Source organism: Ovis aries, chromosome 15 (genome assembly GCF_016772045.2).
Source record: "Ovis aries strain OAR_USU_Benz2616 breed Rambouillet chromosome 15, ARS-UI_Ramb_v3.0, whole genome shotgun sequence".
In the NCBI taxonomy this organism is placed as follows: Eukaryota; Metazoa; Chordata; class Mammalia; order Artiodactyla; family Bovidae; genus Ovis; species Ovis aries.
Genome location: NC_056068.1, coordinates 13,950,069 through 13,965,090, shown reverse-complemented (window position 1 = coordinate 13,965,090; position 15,022 = coordinate 13,950,069). Strand labels below are relative to the sequence as shown.

General features: G+C 40.8%; 1 protein-coding gene across 3 annotated transcripts in view; it reads right to left on the bottom strand.

Moving 5' to 3' along the window:
• Nucleotides 1-6,310, bottom strand: part of MTMR2 (myotubularin related protein 2) — a 111,600-nt gene extending 105,290 nt beyond the window's left edge. For 2 of the 3 annotated variants that reach the window (XM_027979149.3, XM_060399671.1), the window contains exon 1: nucleotides 6,072-6,310. In XM_027979149.3, the coding sequence (XP_027834950.2) occupies nucleotides 6,072-6,151 (80 nt within the window). In that variant the 5' untranslated portion in view covers nucleotides 6,152-6,310. Of the gene's footprint in view, nucleotides 1-4,629; nucleotides 4,712-6,071 lie in introns of all 3 variants that reach the window. The other variant, XM_060399672.1, reaches the window with a different exon arrangement.
• Between the last annotated feature and the right edge of the window lie 8,712 nt (nucleotides 6,311-15,022).

The following is a 15,022-nucleotide window of genomic DNA, read 5'->3' as shown; positions in this document are numbered from 1 at the left end:
ATCTTTTCATTTTATATAGTTCCATTTTTAATCTGACTTCCTGTGTAAAGCAAGTTGATAAAATCACTTTCACCTTTCAATAGCTTTAATCCTATCCATTAATTTAACTAAATCATACCGTAGGCCAAGACATGGCAAGTGCTTTACCGACTCAAAACTAACCTCCTTTAGAAAGAAAATACTCTATACTAATCTAGAGAATTTCCTGAATCACACGCAACCTTTGTCCCTGGTGAGTTTGAATACAATAGCATTAACTGGAAGCTTTCCAAAATAAACTCACTGTTTTCTGAACATCTGTATCTGGGTTATTTCCTTCCCTTGGACATAATCCTTTATTGGTTCAGGTGATAGCCTTCTGGAATTCTTTTTAATAGTTTCAAAAATTGTATGTTACCACTAATGCATCTCACCAAGGACCTATTTTCATAAGCCCCAAAACATAATGTTTTGGTGTTCTTTCTTGTGGCTAAGAAAGAAAAGCTCTCAGGAAATTTCCTAAAAGCCAGATATAATAAATCCACAAGAGATGGACTTTTACCTTTCATTATTTCAGTCAATATTTTTACAAAAGTGCTCTCAAGTAATAGGCTTGGAGTTACTAAGCAACCATCAGTGAAAGACTCAAAACAGTGGTTCTCCAACTTCAGCATGCATCAGGATCACCTGGCTGTCCTGATAAAATATAAACACTGGTCTCCACCCCCAAAGCTTTGCATTCAGCTACATCTGAGGCAGGGCCAGGAAACCTGTATTTGAACAAATTCCTAAGGGATGCTGATGTTACTGTCTTGGACTACTGAGCTATATTAACAGAAGACTGATGATGACAGAGTAAGCAGGTAAAAATCATACACAGGACCCAGTTTCAACTTCAGTATTAACCCGAACACTTGTGGTCAATAAGTAATCTTTGTACATGTTCTTCCAGAAAAATATATACAAGTACTGATTAGTTCACAATAATATTGGATCTAATAGAACTTAAAGGTTCTTTTAGGGTCCTGTTATAATGAAACTCAAAATAAGTAATTTTTAGGCTGTCAAAATGTTCAATGTCTGATGCAAGGTGTTAATAACAAGGCCAAGGTTGGAGATACAATCTATTAGCTTCACTTTGTTCTGTAGCTATAGTCTGCTAACTCAGCCAGCTGCCTCAGAAGTCATGCCAAGAGTCAAAAGGAGAACTGGTAAGAATGTGTCATTGGATACAAATCCATCACCACTACTGAAAAAAACAACCTGAAAGGATACTTCCTACTGGCATCACTTCTAAGTGACCTTGGGGCTGAAACCAGGAATGAGACCCTCCAGTGAAATGTACTTTAGAAATCTTAAAAACCCCTACCTCTTCGGGCTGTGTCTGTGTGTGCGTACAAGCATGCTAAGTTGCTTGACTTGTATCCGACTTTTGGCAACCCTATGGGCTGTAGCTGGCCCATAGGAGCCAGCTGTAGCTGGCTCTGTCCATGGGATTCTCCAGGCAAGAACACTGGAGTGGGTTGCTTTCACTGGAAGATCCTCCTCCAGGGGATCTTCCTGGAAACACTGAACCTGCATCTCCTGCGGCTCCTGCGTTGCCAGCAGATTATTTATCACTGAGCCACCAAGGAAGCCCCTCTAGGCGGTAAGTATCATCAAAATTCATAGAAACAGAAATCCACGATCTGCTGTTTTCAAATGATGATAATTTTAAGAAAGACATGCAATTCAAAAATGTAATTAGCTTGAGCTACTTTTTTGATTATATTATGTGCACCTCCTCTTTGATCGTTTTAATCTAAGTTAAATGTAAATATAAGATGCTCATAAATGCTAATGAATTTATACACTAGAAATCAACTGATAACCAAAAACAATCTGAGACAAACAAATGGTGCCCAGAGAAATTAGAAAATGAGGATATATCGGATGAAAGAAATACAGATTAAATTAACTGACAAACTAAATTTGAGAGAAAGAGACCAAAGTCATCAAGACAGATGGAAAATCCAGTAGGCTAAGGAAACAATGCTGTGAAGACAAGAGGAGTGGGCACCGAAAAGATAATTCAGACAATAAAAACGCCCGGGGTGTCAAAAGGCTTCACACAAGGGCCCCATCAGCTCGAACCTGAACTTGTGACTTTATAGGCCACATTTCACTTTGGAAAACCTTTTAATTCTTTGAGTAGAAACAACAAATAAGACAAGTGTTGAACATTCAGTCAACATTTCTTTATTCAATCATCTACTGGGTGCCTCTCTGGCACTAGATTTATTAGCATGATTGTGCACAGTAAAAAATAATCAAAGAAACCCACTTAAGCAGTACATTCTCTAACAGTGTACAAACTGAAAGATGGAAAAAAACAGACTAAGCAGCCAGATGAATATCAGTATAGCGTTAAATTCTGCTGTATAACTTCTACAGTTCTGAAGCTCAGGTCTACCCTAGCTGCCGTATCCAGCCCACAGTATTATTTTATCAATACTCTGACCACAAAAATCAGAGCAAGACCAACTGGAATACAGTCAGATAATCAGTGTGCTGAAATGAATTTTTTTCCACAACTCTCGCTCTCTCTGTGGGGCAGGACATGTGTGATGAAGGCAACAGCAGGATATACAAGAGCTGCTGAACCACTCACTCAAGTAGGCAATACCAAGCAGGACTCACCAAAGAAAATTAGCTTAAGCATGCAAGATGACATAATTGCTAATCAGCTGTAGCTGATAGAAACTACTATCTAAATATCATATTAAGAATGAAATTGCTCTTCTGTGAACAAAGATATAAGGCTTATAATGACCTAGAAGGCAAAGCTAGAAGCAATAGCAATCCTGAGCTGACTCCAGATTTATAGATATACATAGATTGTGGATATATAGATATTAAAACTAACATATATTTAGTGTGAACCACAGATCCCACAAGAGCCAATCACTCAACCTAAATTGAGTGTGTCATTTTCCAAAAAACAATGGGCAACCACAAGGGTTATAGTACTATTTTACAGATTTATATTTTTCCTACTTCCCAGAAGAGTATAAAACATTTTACAAATTAACACATTTAAACATAATATTTAAGCTGGCTCCATCTAATAGTAGGAGTATTTGAAGGAATTAAAGATGAATATATTACCAACTTCAGTTATAAATTTGACTGAAGACTTTTTGCCGAATTGAAGATGCAGCTACATAATTTCCATTTTGAAACAAATAGAAAACATAACCAAAATTTCCCTTGAAACTAAACTCAGCAGAAATTTGGTAATCTAGTGTGCAAATCACAATCTGTAATACACTGAATAGAATTATTAACTATTATTTTGCAAGAGATATCAAAGTAATTTCACAAAGCAATTTTCCTAACTGAAAATAAGAAAATGAGAATTTTCTAATTGTATAAAACGAAAGCAGAACTACAATTTAAGAATGAGAGTTCTGCAAAAGCCTGAAATAATACAGTTCAAACACCAATATTTCACTTAATCATAGGATAACAAAAGTAGTAAACCTAATCTGGGTAGTTACGTAACATTGCTGTTGTAACTAACCATAGTTGTCTACCCTCCCTCTGTATTAGAAGCACCTATGATTGACTGCGACCCTAAATTAAGTATAAAATTAAGCTTTCTAACAAGTGTCTACAATCCAGCTATCCTATAATGTTGATTAAAGAGAGTGCCACAAATAGGTGTAATTATTCACAAAATAAAAGATATGAAAGAATTTAGCAGGATGAATTCTATAGACAATCAATAAATATTATTTTTCTCTTTTCTAGAGAACAGGACTGAAAGCTGGCATTTTCCTGTGAAAGTAGAGCCATACTTATAGTTTTGTCTGGAGAGGATGAAGCCAACAAACTCCAGTCAAAATTCAAGGAATTCTTAACTTTCCCATATTCATATGTAACCTAATGTTTCATTAAGAAGTTAAAATATAAACATATAAACTTTCAAGTTGTTGGGCTTTTTCTTTTACTAAATAAATGTGCTTAACTGGCAAAACTAACCTAGTTATGTGATTTAAACATTTAGTGTAATTTCAAAAATTCAAAACAAAGGTTATTATCATTAAGATACAGAACTGACAGATTTTTTAAAGCTTAAAGGGACCTTACAGATGTTCTAGATCAACTCTCCCTTCCCCCTGCCTTATTTCAAAAGATGAAAAAACCACAGACTGGAGAGGTTAAATGAGACAGGCCAAATGACAAACTGAGCCTAGGTCTAAAGAGCCTGAGCCTCCTGACAGCCAGTACTTCTTTCTAACAAGAGTATGCTGCCTCCTGTGGTTCCAGATCCTCCCTTGGATGAGATTACTTCAGCTGTCTCATTTGTTTTCTTTACATTCTATCTATCCTGAGCCATAGTTGCCATTTGTAACTTTCCCGTAAAATTATAATTTTCCAGCCTGCTTTCTGAATGATTTTACAGCTGAGTGTAAATCCCCCAGTCTTCTAAATTTCATTGCAGGCAGATTCTTTACCTTCTGAGCCACCAGGGAAGACCTAAATTTCAGAGCAATAAACCTAAAAAGCACCTGAAACAAATGCACACTAGTGGTATATAATCAAATGCAAAATCACTCTCCGGCATAATTCAAACTACAAATTCAAAAAATAAAATTTATTAAGCACCTCTGACAGGCAGGGTCTCTGTTAAATGATGGTGATATGAAAACCAATACGATATGATCCTTGTCCTCAAGTAGCTGACAGTCTAGTAGAGAAGACAATTAAACCAACACTGTGCTTGTTAAAAACACTGTAAAAGGGCTGGGCAGGTTGCTGTGAACACATTTAGGAAGAGAATCTAATAAAGAAAGGTGGGATCAAGTAATGATTGACTTCCCAATGAGGTCCTGAACAGCAACAGAAAAAAAAAAAAAAAAAAGGGAGTATCACCCATATTTAGCAGAGTCCAAAACGAATTAAAAGAGAGCAACAGAATTTAAAGGCTCAAGAGACAGTTTTCTATGACAGTTAACCTGTGGTATCCTCTAATGCACATTAATGAAGTATCCTTTATGTACAGTTGGGAAGGTCCCCTGGAGGAGGAAATGGCAATCCACTCCAGTGTTTTTGCCTAGAGAATCCCATGGACAGAGGAGCCTGGCGGGCTACAGTCCATGGGGTCGCAAAAAGTCGGACACGACTGAGCAACTAGTAATAATAATAATTCCAATTTATTCACGGGAAAAAAAATGAAACGTGCTAGTTTACAGCGATTTAGTATCTAATAACTAATAACAACTAGACTTTTTCAAAGGAAAAGAACCTGATTTCAATGTAGCAGTATAACAATACAGGTCTTCCTATTGCTTAATAAAATTTACTATTTTAAAACAACAGGAAAAACCTGCCTTTGAAACACGTCAAGTTAATATTCACGCCAGCCCTGCGAAAAGCTACATAGTAAAATCCTCCTCAAAATTCCAGGGGGAAAAAAATCCCAGCTGATACAAGATGGAAACCTGGAGAACCGGTAGGTAGCCCAGGAAGAACGAAAACTACCACTCATTACTCAGGAATAATAACGTTCAGCTGGAAGATTCACGGTGTGGGTACTCACATTTTAAAGCAAAGTTGGGGGGAGGGGGGAAGATCAGAATGCAAGGAAACCTTAAAATAAGTGACGGGAAAGAGCGGAAAGGGTGGGCAAGAAGCCAGAAACCCAAGACTGAAAGACGGATGGAAAAAAGACTGGAGAAGGGTCTCAGAAGAGTCGTCAAGGGAGAAAGGCAGGGAGGAGAAGGGGGGAGGGGACAGAGTTGGGGAAGGGCTGTCCAAAAAATGAATTAAAGGGAAATGAGAGATTAGAGGATGTAGAGGACTGAGGCGTTCTCGACCGCAGATAAAAACACCAGAATACAAAAGGTAAGACCGATGAAGAACCGCAGAGTTTTAACCTCCTCTTTCCCAGCATCTAACCCGCAGAGAGGAAGAAAGAAGAGGTGCCCAGCCTGAGGGAAGGAATTCCGGCGCAGCCTCCCAGTCCCGGAGCCCGCGACGTGGGGCCCCGTCCAGCGGGTCCCGGGCTCCACTTCATCCCCCTCGGGCGCTCGGCGGGCCCCGGTTACCTGGACAGGGAGTCCACGCTGGGCGGCCGTGCTACCGCTGGCTGAGAGCCAAGGCTTTCGCAACTCGAGCTCTTCTCCATGGCGCGGCGCGGGGGCAGCCGGAGGAAAAGCCTGCGGCGACCTCCGCGGCTGCCCGGCGGGAGGAGCGGAGGGCGGGGTGCGACGGGCTGGGTCCGCGCTCAAGCCCGCGCCGGCCCGGCAGGGAGACCGGAAGCGGCCATGTTCCCCCAGCCTGCACCGCGCGCGGGCGCTGCCGGGAGCCGGAGGAGCCCGCGGCGCCCCGGGGGCGCCCGCCCTCGCGCGCTTCGCACGCCGCCACCCCGTGCGGCCGCCGGGGGCCGCGGAGCGCGTGACGGCGCCTGAGGGCCGAGGCTCCTCTGAGGCCGGCGGGAGCCGGGGCTGCAGGAGGAGGGGCCGTTTCAAAAATAATGAAGCAGCGAGTACTACGGACGAGGGTCTGAAGACAAGGACCTTAAGGACGGGGACGATTGTGACGGGAATGTGGGGGTCGGGGAAGAGAACAGAATAATAAAGGATGTGGGCAAACCCTAGGATGAGAGGCAGAGGGACGTGGGGGATGAGGAGGGGAGGACCTGAACACAGGTTCGCGTAAAGGATGAGGCTGTGAGAGGTGAGACGGCGAAATACTCATCATGTCAAGAGCTGAAAATGATTAAGTAATTGTTCCTTAAATCATAATTAAAGCCTACTTTAGGAGGCTTCCTTGGTGGCTTAGAGGTTAAAGCGTCTGCCTCCAATGCGGGAGACCTGGGTTCGATCCCTGGGTCGTGAAGATCCCCTGGAGAAGGAAATGGTAACCCACTCCAGTATTCTTGCCTGAAGAATCCCATGGACAGAGAAGCCTGGTAGGCTGCAGTCCACGGGGTCGCAAGGAGTCGGACACGACTGAGCGACTTCACTTAGGAGAAGGAAGTGGCAACCCACTCCAGTACTGTTGGCTGGAGAATCCCATGGACAGAGGAGCCTGGTAGGCTGCAGTTCATGGGGTCGCAGAGTCAGACACGACTGAAGCGACTAAGCACGCAAAGCCTACTTTAAAGTTAGTGGATTCACATCCTGCCTCTCTCAGTTATTTGCAGTGTAATCCAAGGCATGGAACATTAATTTTTTAATCTGTAAAACAGGAAACCAGCTTCACAGATTAGATGAGTTCAGTTCAGTCGCTCAGTCGTGTCCAACTCTTTGCGACCCCATGAATCGCAGCACGCCAGGCCTCCCTGTCCATCACCAACTCCCGGAGTTCACTCAGACTCATGTCCATCGAGTCAGTGACGCCATCCAGCCATCTCATCCTCTGTCGTCCCCTTCTCCTCCTGCCCCCAATCCCTCCCAGCATCAGAGTCTTTTCCAATGAGTCAACTCTTCGCATGAGGTGGCCAAAGTACTGGAGTTTCAGCTTCAGCATCATTCCCTCCAAAGAAATCCCAGGGCTGATCTCCTTCAGAATGGACTGGTTGGATCTCCCTGCAGTCCAAGGGACTCTCAAGAGTCTTCAACACCGCAGTTCAAAAGCATCAATTCTTCAGTGCTGCGCTTTCTTCACAGTCCGGCTCTCACATCCATACATGACCACTGGAAAACCATAGCCTTGACTAGACGCACCTTAGTCGGCAAAGTAATGTCTCTGCTTTTGAATATGCTATCTAGGTTGGTCATAACTTTTCTTCCAAGGAGTAAGCATCTTTTAATTTCATGGCTGCAATCACCATCTGCAGTGATTTTGGAGCCCCCCAAAATAAAGTCTGAGTCCACTGTTTCCCCATCTATTTCCCATGAACTGATGGGACCAGATATCATGATCTTCGTTTTCTGAATGTTGAGCTTTAGGCCAACTTTTTCACTCTCCACTTTCACTTTCATCAAGAGGCTTTTTAGCTCCTCTTCACTTTCTGCCATAAGGGTGGTGTCATCTGCATATCTGAGGTTATTGATATTTCTCCTGGCAATCTTGATTCCAGCTTGTGTTTCTTCCAGTCCAGCGTTTCTCATGATGTACTCTGCATAGAAGTTAAATAAGCAGGGTGACAATATACAGCCTTGACGTACTCCTTTTCCTATTTGGAGCCAGTCTGTTGTTCCATGTCCAGTTCTAACTGTTGCTTCCTGACCTGCATATAGGTTTCTCAAGAGGCAGGTCAGGTGCTCTGGTATTCCCATCTCTTTCAGAATTTTCCACAGTTGATTGTGATCCACACAGTCAAAGGCTTTGGCATAGTCAATAAAGCAGAAATAGATGTTTTTCTGGAACTCTCTTGCTTTTTCCATGATCCAGCAGATGTTGGCAGTTTGATCTCTGGTTCCTCTGCCTTTTCTAAAACCAGCTTGAACATTTGGAAGTTCACAGTTTACGTATTACTGAAGCCTGGCTTGGAGAATTTTGATCATTACTAGCGTGTGAGATGGGTGCAATTGTGCGGTAGTTTGAGCATTCTTTGGCATTGCCTTTCGTTCGGATTGGAATGAAAACTGACCTTTTCCAGTCCTGTGGCCACTGCCAAGTTTTCCAAATTTGCTACATGTTAAACACTTACAACAATACTTCATACATAAAAAGCCCTCAAATGTAAGTAGTATTACTACCCTCTCCGTAAGGGTGGTTAGGATGAAATGGACTAGTGTGTATAAGCAGTTTTTAACACAGTTTCAAACATGATAGCTACAAGAGAGGAGGAGGTTGAGAAGGAAGAAATGATTGGTATGGTAACGGTAGTATGGAAAGTATAAACCAGGTAGGGAAAAAAATGACTGCTCATCATTCTGTTTCCCTTGCACCCCTGGCCCAACATTATAGGAAGGGCACTACAAAAAAATAAAAGCTGAAACTATCAGTCCTGCTGTAACTTGGATTAAACTCTGTGTGGTTTTGAATTGTGTGAAGGGGAAAAATCACTTTGGCATTAATCCATTGTCCACCCAAAAAGGTATGAAAGAAGAATTGGTGAGGAAACTGTTAAATGTGCAAAAGATTAGACATGTATACTATTGGATGCAGTGGATATTGGATAGAAGGCAAAGGTTTAGCAGTCTTTCCCTGCCCTCTCAAATTCCCCAACAAGGCAGGAAGGGAGTGTAAAGGGATAATCTGTGATAAGAGAACAGGAACTGGGTGAGGGGAAGTGCTTCAGCTGGTAATTTTCTATTACAGAGGACAAAGGAAGGCCATAGAAAAGATATCATAAAGGAATTTCTCTGGTTGACACTGAATCACAGTCACCTCATGTATGTGGTATAAAAATATGCAACGATTATTTCTGTGAAAGAAATCAAGACAATGAGTAGTTTTTTAAAAAAAAAAGCTTCCTTGCTAGGATAAATAGCATTATGTTGTTTTAAACAGTATAATTTACACTGACAATAACCGATGTCTTTAAGAAAGTCTCAAGGTATAGGAGCAGTGAAATATTAACTTGCAAGTGCATTCCTCAGAAGAGCAGCTAACCTAGTTGTGTTCTGTATAAGCTGTAGTTCATTGTTGTTCAGTCACTAAGTCCTGTCCGACTCCTTGTGACCTCATGGACTGCAGCTTGCCAGGCTTCTCTGTCCATCACTATCTCAAATTCATGTCCAGTGAGTCGGTGATGCTATCTAACCATCTCATCCTCTGCCACTGCCTCCTCTTGCCCTCAATCTTTCCCAGCATTAGGGTCTTTTCTAATGAGTTGGCCCTTCACATCAGGTGGCCAAAGTATCGGAGCTTCAACTTCAGCGACTATTCTTGCAATGAAAATTCAGGGTTGATTTCCTTTAGGATTAACTGGTGTCCTTGCTGTCCAAGGGACTCTCAAGTGTCTTCTCCAGCGCCACAATTAGAAAACATCAGTTTTTCAGTGCTCAGCCTTGATCCAACTCTCACATCAGTACATGACTACTGGAGAAACCAAAGCTTTGACTATATGGACCTTTGTTGGCAAAGTGATGTCTCTGCTTTTTAATACGGTGTCTAGGTTTGGCATAGCTTTTCTTCCAAGGAGGAAATGTCTTTTCATTTCATGGCAGTCATCACCATCCACAGTAATTTTGGAGCTCAAGAAAATAAAATTTGCCACTGTTGTACTTATTACAATGAATGAATATGTACTGAAGCAAAAAGACTTGGCCTTTCTGTTCCATTCCCTAGCTTGGCAGGTACTGGATGGCAACTAATGTTTTTTATTTCTATAATCTGTAAAGAGAGCTTAACTGTACTCCTCTGATAGGCAAAGAGAACAGGTAGTCAGAAACAAGAATAAACATCTACAGTGATTCATTAGGAAAAAAAAAACTTGCTAATGCTTTTCCATCCCTACCTGTCTTCCAAATTGTTGGCTCACTGTCACCTGGTATCTTAACATGGATTTTCCAGTCTAAGTTCGGTAAAAGCTGATGAATCCTTGGACGGGACACCATGGTGCTTTCTACTACTCAATTCATTTTTTCATTTCAGTTCAGTCACTCAATTATGTCCGACTCTTTGCCACCCCATGGACTGCAGCGAACCAGGCTTCCCTGTCCATCACCAATTCCCGGAGCTTACTCAAACTCATGTCCATCGAGTCAGTGATGCCATCCACCCATCTCATCCTCTATCGTCCTCTTCACCTCCTGCCTTCAGTCTTTCCCAGCACCAGGGTCTTTTCAAATGAGTCAGTTCTTTGTGTAAGGTGGCCAAACTATTGGAGTTTCAGCTTCAGCATCAGTCCTTCCAATGAATATTCAGAACTGATTTCCTTTAGGATAGACTGGTTGGATCTCCTTGCAGTTCCAAGGGTCTCTCAAGAGTCTTTTCCAACACCACAGTTCAAAAGCACCAGTTCTTCAGCACTCAGTGTTCTTTATGGTCCAACTCTCACATCCACACTTGACCACTGGAGCAACCAGAGCTTTGACTTGATGGACTCTTGTTGGCAAAGGAATTTTTAGTAAAGTTCATTTTTAGCACTGTGTTAGTAGAGCACTTGAAACCATCTGTATCATTAGATGTAGCAATTTATATTGCGGTCTATTTAGTGATTAATAAAGAACAGTAATGTTAAGTGTAGAGACTTTGGAACGAGACAAATTTGAATTGGAATCCTGATTCTGTCACTCGGTGGTGGTGGTGGTGGTTTAGTCGCTAAGTTGTGTCCAACCTTGCTACCCCATGGACTGTAGCACACCAGGCTCCTCTGTCCTTGGAATTCTCCAGGCAACAATACTGGAGTGGGTTGCCATTTCCTTCTCCAGGGGATCTTCCCAATCCAGGAATCAAACCCGGGTCTCCTACATTGCAGGCAGATTCTTTACCGACTGAGCTATGAGGGAAGCCCCCAATTCTGTCACTTACTTGCTCTATAATTCTGATTAAGTTGCTTTGCCAAGACTCAGTTTTCTCACTTCTAAAATGGGAATAAAAATACCCATGTAATAGGTTGTTTTCCTGTACACAGTCGGTTGCACAGCAGGGTCAGTAAATGAGTATATTCCTATTATTTATTGTTCCTCTGAACGTACTGCTTTATTTTTTACTTAAATAGTAATACAGTAACTTCTCAGAGTGAGCAACAAAGAATACTTTCATCTCAGCTGAAAGTTACATTAGCACTGAATTTTTTTCTGACATGTTAATTACTGTGTCATATATCCCCCTCAAAAATCAACTTGATTAGGACTTTCTCCACCTCAGTTTCATCATCTTTAAAAGAACATTTTAGCCTATCCCAGGTTCGTTCAGGAACCATCACTATAATCAAATAACAGTCCAGGCTCATCTCTCTTATTAACTGGTTACCCTGAGACCTTCCCAAAAGTTATTTACTTATTTGAAATCTAGTCCAGTGTTCTTCAAATTACCTGTGAGAATTGATTTCCAAGCCATCACCAACAATAAGAAAAATTCATTACTTGTAAAATATGAGAAAAATTATAATAAATATAAATTATATTAATTAAAACATAAGAAAAATTAATTACTAAAAAAGTGAAATTTAAGAATAGCCAAAGGCATGTAAATACAGTCCATTTTTTTATATTTAATTAGCATAAAAATTACTGTATAAAATTTGCATGAAAGGTTCTAAACACATATTCCCAGTTCTGTCCTCATTGTGGACAGGCAGCAAATGCCTTCAAAAACAGGCACTGGTTGGTGGACAACAATCTGAATAGCACTAATTTGGATCTATAGATTTGTGCCATTAGCTTAAATCAGAATAAACTATCTTGACATAGTAAAACTAAAATGGTAGCTTATGACAAGTAGAGAGATACTTCTCCTGCAACATTCACTAAAAAACATAATCCTTGGAAAGATCAAGTATGTATAAACCTTATAATTAGCTATTTCTATCTAAAAACTTAGTTTTTTAATTATTTTGGTTTAGAGAGTTCCACTTCTAGTATGGAGGAATAGTAAGCTCCTAACAGACTGACCTTAAATTAAATTAAATTAAAAGACACTTACTAATTGGAAGGAAAGTTATGACCAACCTAGATAGCATATTAAAAAGCAAAGACATTACTTTGTCAACAAAGGTCTGTCTAGTCAAGGCTTTGGTTTTTCCTGTGGTCACGTGTGGATGTTCGAGTTGGACTATAAGGAAAGCTAAGCACAGAAGAACTGATGCTTTTGAACTGTGGTGTTGGAAAAGACTCTTGAGAGTCCTGTGGACTGCAAGGAGATCCAACCAATCCATCCTAAAGGAGATCAGTCCTGGGTGTTCATTGGAAGGACTGATGTTGAAGCTGAAATTCCTATACTTTGGCCACCTGATGCGAAGGGCTGACTCATTTGAAAAGACCCTGATGCTGGGAAAGATTGAGGACAGGAGAAGGGGACAACAGAGGATGAGATGGTTGGATGGCATCACTGACTCAATGAACATGGGTTTGGGTGGACTCTGGGAGTTGGTGATGGACAGGGAGGCCTGGCGTGCTGTGATTCATGGGGTCGCAAAGAGTTAGACATGACTGAGTGACTGAACTGAACAGACTGACCTTTCCACAGATAAAAACTATAAACTCTAGACAAAATACAAAAAGAATTAAACAAGCAAAAACTACCCAAGGGGTCAAGAGAGTGAACAGAAACAGGCAAAGTCAAAATATGGAGTAAATTACTTACAGAGGGAATTTCCAATTTTTGATAGCTTTAACCTATGGATAGACCAGAATTGTGCTACAATACAGGGTGGAAAAAACTATCATAAATAGCCCACTATCTTTCTGGCCTGAGAAGCCCAGGGTAGCTAGAGAATGAGACAGGAATTCCAAAACAGAGAACCAGAGAGGGCAACTCTATACAAATGCAGACATGCAGTTTCACTCCTGGGTGTATAGCCAAAAGAAACAAAATCCATAATTCAAAAAGATATATGCACCTCAGTGTTCATAGTAGCATTACTTATAATTACCAAGATATAGAAGCAACCTAAGAGTCCATAATCAGATATGAATAAAGAATATGGGATATGGAATACTACTCACCTATGAAAAAGATGAGGTGTGGTTTTTTTTTTTTGCAATTTGCAGCAATATGAGTAGACTTGGAGAGCCTTATGCTAAGTGAAATAAGACAGAGAAAGATAAATACTATATATCACTTTTATGTGGAATATAACTAGTGAATAAAACAATAAAAGCAGACTAACAGACTCAGAACAAACAGGGCTGGTTATCCATGAGGAGAGGGAATGGGGTAGGGTCAATATAGTGGTAGGGGAAAAGGGGGAGTTATTATGAGATTATATGAAATTGTGTAAACTTCTGAAAATTGTGAAGCACTATAGAATGTAGAGTCTTTCATTCAATTAAAAAAAATTTTTTAACACCGAAAAACTCTATTTTGATTTGAATAACATAAAGGCAGAATGTAAGTAGCTCGATAAAAGAACCAAAGATAGAATATCCTACTATTCTTCCAGGTGAAAGAACTGAAGCAAGACTTGAGTTTGTTAGTACAAGCAAAACAAAATTTTCAGTTTGTTTCCAAGTTAATTTTTGCTTTAAAAAAAAAGAAGAAGAAGAAGAAGCATGAGTGCTTTACAGAGAAATAAAACAAGCCAGAGACTCCAAAGCAATGTTTATAAATGCCAAAGACAAATTGGAATTTCTTGCCATTAAACCTATTAAGAAAGTGGGACCTAGTCTCAGTGGCTTTCCAAGTGGCACAGAGGTAAAGAATCCCCCTGTCAATGCAGAAGATGTGGGTTTGAGCCCTGGTTGGAAAGATCCCCTGGAGAAGGCATTGGCTGTCCACTCCAATATTCTTGCCTGGGGAATCCCATGGACACAGGAGCCTAGTGGGCTGCAGTCCGTGGGGTTGCAAAGAATAGGACACTAATGACTGACACTTTCGCTTTCACAGTTTTGATGGATCAGGAGTCTTGGCAAGATTTCACTGGGTATTCTGCTCAGGATCTCACTAAATTGAAATCAAAATATTAACCAGATTTTCTTCTCATCTGAAGGCTTGACTGAGACAATCTGCTTACAAGCTAATTGAGGTTATTGCAAAATACATGTACTTTTGCCATGTAATGCCATCTTTCACAGGAGTGAAATCTCACCACATTCACAAATCTGGCCATACTCCAGGCGAGAGATTTTACAAGATCTGTACACCAGTGTTAAGAATCTTGTGGTTGATCCTAGAATTCTGTCCATTTTAGTGTCCATTGGATCAAATTTTTTTAAAAAAATTTTAATTGTGCAGGAGGCAGGAAATGGATATTGGGGATAATTAAAATGGTCTGAGAGCAGCCTTAACTTCCACTTTGGTGAGACCATTATCATGGCCCCTGTGAAATTGTTCATCTCTTGAGTGTTAATACCTCTAGGTCACCTAAGCACAAAAAGGAGATGGAAGCAAACACTGTTCAAATAGGTAGTTATAACAGTGAGTGAAACCACTCTCACTTCTATTCCTTGAGTTACAGACCCATGTATGTCAATGAGGGAAAGTGCACCATATATTG